The following is a 6,882-nucleotide window of genomic DNA, read 5'->3' as shown; positions in this document are numbered from 1 at the left end:
ACTTGATGCCTTCTTGGCATAACATCAAACTGGTGGCCTAACTTTTTTGAAGACATGCCTTTCATTATAGTAGCCTAATTTAATATTCTTTGGTATAGTAACTTTTCTTCTCTTAAATGGATCAATGATACGATTGACAATTTTACAAGGCTTTTTGATGCAAAAAATTAACAATACTGTGGTAACTATAGATCATACATAATTGTATCACTACAAAACATGATGTAAAAAACTCTTTCTGATTCTAAACCTAACAACTAAAGAATAAGGAAAGAATTACCAAAAGATATTAGAGTTTTTAGCCAAACATATTTATAGAAGAGGATTTTTTACAAGGGAAAACTTCTTGAAGATATTAAGACTTGGCTTCTTCGAGAAGAAGGTACAAATTTATACAAGAAAAAAAATAAGTAAATAGTAACGAAATAAAATCTATAATAATGACATTAGGTTCATGATTAAACATAAAGCAATCGACTAGACTTAAAGCAACTTTAATAAAGTAGCTTTAATAAAGTAAATGTAAGATTCATTTTACTTTATTAAAGTTGCTTTAGTAAAGTAAACTTGACTTGAATACAACATAAAGCATGACCTGACAAATAACAAAGTACACATAAAGTTGACACCGAAGTTGATGTTGGTAAAAACAAAATTTAATGTACCATCATTTTGTCTTGGAGTCTTTGAAAGGGTTTGGAAAGCATTTTTAACAGTATCACATATAATTATACATAATTAAACTGAAATAAAAAATTTCTTCTAGTTTTATCACCATGACTGAATTTTTGACTACAATAGCATTATCACTTGAGAGAACGGTGGGTATGGTCTACAGAGAGGTTCAAAAGTGAATTATCGACGCCTGAAGTGAATTCATGTTCTAATAATTGGTTTGGGTCAAAATCTTCATACGAGTCTTGAAAATCTTACCATTCCATTTCTTTGATGACATCAAGGGAGTTTAATAAGGGTTTCATTCTATTAGTCCAGCATGATCAAGTTCATATTTTATTGTTTTAAAAAAGGATTATTTTTATGCACCATCAAATCTTATTTCATAAATCTTTTTATCAATCTTGAGCTGATAATTATATTTTAAAAGATAATTTTCTTATGAAATATTAGCTCTGGCCAATTTTGACTAAGTATTTTATAGTTCATCTCACATATTTAACGTTGAAAGTTTGTGTATTCAACATGATAATTAAATAGAAAATTTGATAATGAATAACTTTGTGAGTTATAAATTATATTATAAAAAAATACTATAATTCATCTATCATATAACTACAAAATTTATGAACAATCAGAATAATACGAAGATTAGGGGAAATTTTAGTGTATTTTTCGTAGGTTTTTATCCATTGAATCCTTATTGGAATGGTACCGACTATTGATGAATCCCTTTTTCAACTGCAACGATAAATTGTAGTTTCTCTCTCCTCTTCTTTATACTACCAATTACTCTCTCTCTCTCAAATCTTCACCACCAATTTTCACGATTGCTTCTCTCATCTTGTTTCATCACCCTTGCTTCTCCCTCTTCTTCTCGAACATGCCTTTCGCTGTGAAGTTTGTTGTGAACTCCTGATCCTGCTACCTCCTTTTGATTTTGCTTAATGCATAGTTGTTGCAGCGTTGAGTTCTGCATTTGCCTGCAGTTCCTGGGATAATCTATGCTCTCTACGTCATTGGTTTTGTGGATCGTGCTGAGTACTTTGGCTGAGTGTAGGCTTCCACTACATAATCTTCGGTCTCTCTTTACTATAATTAGTAATATATATGATGAAGTTAAAACTCCCTTTTTTTGTATAATTTAACTTTATATTTTGATGTTGTGCTCTTATTCACGTTACAGATTTTGTTAATTATGGTAAATTTTGATTGAGTTTTAGGTATGGGTATTTTCTTGGGTTAATAAATGAGTAGAGTTTTAGAGTTTTAGTGTGATATTGGTTGTTTATTGTTGAATATTTGTTTTGGTTTTGGTTTTGGTTTTGGCAAAGTATGAAAATCTGGGTTTCTTCGACTGCACTTGGTGCTATGTCAAAGCTTGAATCTGGGCATTCTTTCTTTGATAGTTTTTTTTATAGTTGTTGAAATAGTTAAAAGTTTTTTCTTCACGAAATGTCTACGCACCAGTCTAGAATAAAAAATATATATATGATTTTTTTAAAATGAAAATGATATTTTAACAACAATGGAAACTAAAAGAGAGAGATGGCAGATTGTTGGGAAACTGATCCGATTTTGATGATTTTGGATCCCAATTTTTTTTTTTTTTAATTTTGGACTAACGGCTGTGAACAGCCAAAGGGTGAAATAAGGTATTTCGAAACAATAGGGATCAAACTCAAAAGTGTCTCTAAAATTAATTTCAAGGGAAATTTTTGGATTTTACCTTTTTTTTTTTAGAATGTTCTAACCCGTGTTGTTGCTGACCGTTCTCTCTGCCAGGTAAAAGCCATTAACCCAAAAGAAAATTCTTAATTTTATTAATTAGCTCACAGAATTTTTTTTTTTCTTTTATGTGAGGAAAATTGAAAACTACAAATTTTAGCCAATTTCATCCCAAGTCCAAGTCTGTCAATAGTTTCAAAGTTACAAACTTAGAAACTGTTCTATTTTTTTTTTTCCATCTGTTTTGGTTTGTTTCTTATTATTATGGGATATAAGGCTTGGTTTGTTGATGTTGTTTGGTTTGTTTCTTATTCTGATTCCCATTTGCAGGGGGGAAAAGAAGGGAAAAGAAAGAGAAGGAGAGATTAAATGGAGAGTGTTGGAGTGTGGCAGGGGTTGGCTTTATCTGGAATTTTTTCATGGATTGTAATAACTTCATATTTCAATGTAACCAAAAAGATTAGATCTTTGCTCCAACCTTGTGTGGCTCACCATGTTGTAACAGGCACTTCTATAATCCTCAAGATCCAGGTTTCGACCAAAATAAACAAACACAGATTGTCATGTTTTTGTTTGATTATCTGGGTTTTTTGTCTTTTTGTTGGTTGTGAAGCTTATCTGGGTGATCCTAATTGTTTTTGATTTGGGGGTTTATTTTTTATTTGTTTGGCAGAAACATCAGCATAAATTCTGGGATGCTCTCTTTTCTGGGTTGTCCTGTGTAGTTTCTGTGCCCTTTTACACTGCGTTTCTTCCTTTGCTTTTCTGGGTATGTTTCTGTCTCTCTTTCTCTTTGTGGTTAATTTTGATTTGTAATTGTTCTCATTGGTTTTTTTTCAATGATGATTCCAGAGTGGGCATGGAAAATTGGCTAGGCAGATGACCCTGTTGATGGCTTTCTGTGATTATTTAGGGAACTGCATAAAGGTTTTTTCTTTTTTTCCTCCTAACTTGATTTTATCATTTCGTGTTGGTAATGTATAGAATGAAGTCTTAAAGTTAATAATATATTTGGTTTCTGCTTGGTGATCTGTATTTTAGGATGTAGTGTCGGCTCCTAGACCCAGTTGCCCACCTGTTAGAAGGATAACGGCCACAAAAGATGAAGAAGAGAATGCGATGGAATATGGATTGCCTTCTTCTCATACTCTCAACACAGTATGCTTATCAGGGTATTGAAATTTCCTATTTACATAAACCTTTTAATCTGCAGCTGTTGTAGCTTATATGACTCGCATTTTATCAATACAGTGTTCTTGTAAATGACTTTGAGAAATAGTTATTGAGACACCATTAAGTTGTGTTGAAAGTGCTTTTGGGAACATAGCATATATATTGTTGGCAACCTCAATTCCCATGCATTGATAGGACAGGAAAATGAGGAAAACTAAAAGAAAATTCATGGGTCGGACTGGTTGCCAATCCTTACAATAAATTAAGCACTCTATATTTACTTGTCAATTCATCAGTGGGTATTTCTTAAGAATTGAAATTATTACTGAATTGCTTTGCTTATTGCATCCAGATACCTTTTATACTATGTTCTGTCCTACACAAAATGTGAAGATGCTTGTGTGAAACTTGCTGCAGTCGCCTTTGCTTTCTTGCTTGTGTGCCTCATTGGTTTTGGTAAGTTATTTTTTCTTCAAAAGTTCTCGATCATACTATTAGCTTTCCTTACTGCAAATGTTCAACTGAATTTTATTTCCTTGGTAGGAAGGATTTACGTTGGCATGCACAGCTTGATTGATATCATTGGTGGTCTTGCTATTGGATTGGTGATTCTTGTAACGTGGCTAACAGTCCATGAATATGTGGATGGATTTATTGTCACTGGACAAAATGGTAAGTAAACTTATAGTCAGCATATTTGTGCTTTCATATGCTGAAAGAGTCTGTCTGATCAGGTTGAATTGTTCTCAATCCAATTAGATGAATAGGGATCCAAGCCAAGTATAGATCTTGGCCTGGTAGGGATAAGGACTCCGTTTGATAGAATGACATGTGCAGAAAGAGGAGACATGTTGTGCCATAGTGGAGGTTAGCTTGTAGTTCCTGTAATGATGGGGACTTTTAGAGGCTGTTAAGTCGGTCTTCTATTTCCCTACCCTCAGTTCTGCTGATTAAAATGACCAGTGGCTTTTGAGCTTACAAAGTACGATTGGTATTCTAATGCTCAAAACATAATTTATACTCTTGGTTTTAGTTGAGTATTTGAATTTTGAGACATAATACTTTCTATATTTTTTATGCTTACTTTTCCTCTTGCAGTTACATCCTTTTGGGCTGCCCTGAGCTTCCTTTTACTTTTTGCTTATCCCACTCCCGAGCTTTCAACTCCAAGTTTTGAGTACCACACTGCCTTCAACGGCGTTGCATTTGGAATTGTAAGTAATTGATCAACCATATAGCATTGAAACAATTCTTTGCTACCTGCTGTTATCACCAGAATTGTTATGGGCAATGCATCTTTGACTAATTACTTCTCTAAAAATTAATTTACATTATTGAGTGCAAAAGTTAAGATCAGAGTGGCAGAAAACAAGGAATTGATATTGTGAGATCATTGTTCATTTAAAAAAATAGGAAAAATGTAACTGTCTCTGGGCAAAATCTATAAGACAAAAAAAGAAGATAGCTGCAGTTGCTTGTGCCTGGAAAATGTAAAAGTTCGTCTGTACTGTTTTCTGTCACATCATATGCTTATGCATATTTCATGCTTGACAAACAACTGATACTCTTGGCATCTATGGTTAGCATTAGAGATATTTAGAGGTTATCATTAGATGTTATAGGGGTGGTTTTAGGGTTTATAATAGGTTATGGAATTACCATATTAACTCTTACCTATTGAGTACAATAAAAATTAGCTTTGGTTGTTTCAAGTTCTTTTGGCCTTTTGAGAACTTAGGATTTGCATGATTTAGCAAACAAAAGAGAATTTCCATTTGTTTCCTTCCAAAAAGCCTATGGTTAGGTGGCAAATCAAAATGTCTCAATTTTATTGCCCTTCTGACTGCATTATGGGAATGGTGGTGGTTGTGTCAAAGAAAATTCCTGAAACCGTCGGGTTGTCTAGAAGATGCATCAACTGTAATTCTAAGCTAGGGTTCTGCATTTTGACAAATATGATTAGTATGAATAGACATATACCCAAACACAGAAAAGATGAAGTAAATGCATTGGCCTAGAGGAAAAGTACCTAAGAAGTTATTAAAGTGATATGATTGGTGCTTTTCAAACATACCGCATGGTGTTTGATACCATTATAATACTAGGTAAATCACCTCATGCTCAAAAAATTTACTGGGAGTAAAATTCTGTGCCCTTGTTACCAGATAGAATGTTGTTATGGAGATAGCATTCATTGTTGCTATGAAATTCTTCCTTTTCAACCTAGAGTGATACCTTTACATCGAGTGAGTAATGTCTCCTTCATCCGAGTGATATTGAATTCGCTTTTTCGATTGTATAGGCAGTTAGGCACCCTACCCTCCAGATGAAACAGATCAACTACTCTACAACCATCATAACCAAGGCCTTCGCTCTAAGCCTTGTGCTCTAAGCCTTGTATTTATAGGAACTCAAATTTATTAATAATAGCACTGCAAGGCACGCATGTTACTTGTTAAGCGAGCAACATTTATTAAGGTAATATAAATATCACTTGTTTAAATAATGTCCGCATTTGTATTTGTATTTGTATTTGCATTAGCAAAGAAAATCCTTAGATCCCCCCCCCCCTCTTTCAAGTGCACCCAACAGGGATAAAAGGTAATGCTTTCACATTCATGGTAATGTTTACCAGGTGGCTGGGATACAACAGACGTACCACCAGTTCCACCATGAAGCCGTTCCACGAATATTTACCTCAGAACTCGCAATCCCTGCCTTTGTGGGAAGAGTGCTTGTTGGGATACCAACAATCCTGATTGTCAAGTTCTGTAGCAAGGCCCTTGCAAAATGGATTCTTCCTGTAGTATCAAATACATTGGGTATCCCAATAAAATCAACCAGCTACATCCCAATGCTTAATGGCTCAGCTACTGGTAAGAAATCCAGTGAGATTAAGCAGTCAAGTTATACCCACAAGATTTTGTTTTTCTCTCACCAAGATTTATTTGACGTCGACACCGGTATTAGATTCCTTCAATACGCAGGCCTTGCATGGTCAGTGGTAGATCTCGTTCCTTCTCTCTTCTCTTACCTGCGCTTGTGATGCTTGTCCTCGGTACTACTCATTAGCATGTTTTAGTGTGGCATGCAGCTAATTTGTAAATCAAATTTTTTGTTTGTCACTGAATTATCCTTTTTTTGAAATTATAGCAATTATAATTAAATATTATATTCATATAATCAACTGAATAATTAATTATTTTATCATAATCAAATTACAATAATTGAATAATCAATTAACAAATTATAACATAATTAAACATCAAAACTTACATAAAATGAAACATGAACTTAGAACTTAAA

At 33.7% G+C, this 6,882-nt stretch overlaps 1 protein-coding gene across 3 annotated transcripts; it reads left to right on the top strand.

Annotated features, from left to right (window-relative positions):
• The first annotated feature begins 1,388 nt into the window (after positions 1-1,388).
• Positions 1,389-6,759, top strand: LOC111295123 (lipid phosphate phosphatase delta-like). 3 transcript variants are annotated; one of them, XM_022888494.2, is made up of 9 exons: positions 1,389-1,731; positions 2,734-2,934; positions 3,077-3,172; positions 3,256-3,330; positions 3,445-3,575; positions 3,929-4,032; positions 4,120-4,248; positions 4,675-4,790; positions 6,212-6,759. In XM_022888494.2, exons 2-9 carry the CDS (start codon positions 2,773-2,775, stop codon positions 6,620-6,622), a joined length of 1,224 nt encoding a protein of 407 aa, XP_022744229.2. In that variant the 5' UTR covers positions 1,389-1,731; positions 2,734-2,772; the 3' UTR covers positions 6,623-6,759. The 3 variants fall into 3 exon arrangements, with proteins under 3 accessions (XP_022744229.2, XP_022744232.2, XP_022744228.2); XM_022888497.2 differs by having other exon boundaries at positions 1,638-1,756; XM_022888493.2 differs by lacking the exon at positions 1,389-1,731 and adding an exon at positions 2,189-2,460.
• The last annotated feature ends 123 nt before the right edge of the window (positions 6,760-6,882 follow it).

The sequence above is a fragment of the Durio zibethinus genome, chromosome 14 (genome assembly GCF_047325235.1).
Source record: "Durio zibethinus cultivar Kanyao isolate XHJ-2024 chromosome 14, ASM4732523v1, whole genome shotgun sequence".
Taxonomy (NCBI): Eukaryota; Viridiplantae; Streptophyta; class Magnoliopsida; order Malvales; family Malvaceae; genus Durio; species Durio zibethinus.
The sequence above is the reverse complement of the archived record's forward strand: the minus strand, read 5'-3'. Positions and strand labels throughout refer to the sequence as shown.

Excerpts from the sequence above, each read along its gene's own strand:
- LOC111295123 (XM_022888494.2), top strand. The coding sequence starts at position 2,773 with ATGGAGAGTGTTGGAGTGTGGCAGGGGTTGGCTTTATCTGGAATTTTT. Across the intron at positions 3,173-3,255 it reads TTCTTCCTTTGCTTTTCTGG|AGTGGGCATGGAAAATTGGC; the intron begins GTATGTTTCTGT and ends TGATGATTCCAG. Across the intron at positions 4,249-4,674 it reads TATTGTCACTGGACAAAATG|TTACATCCTTTTGGGCTGCC; the intron begins GTAAGTAAACTT and ends TTCCTCTTGCAG.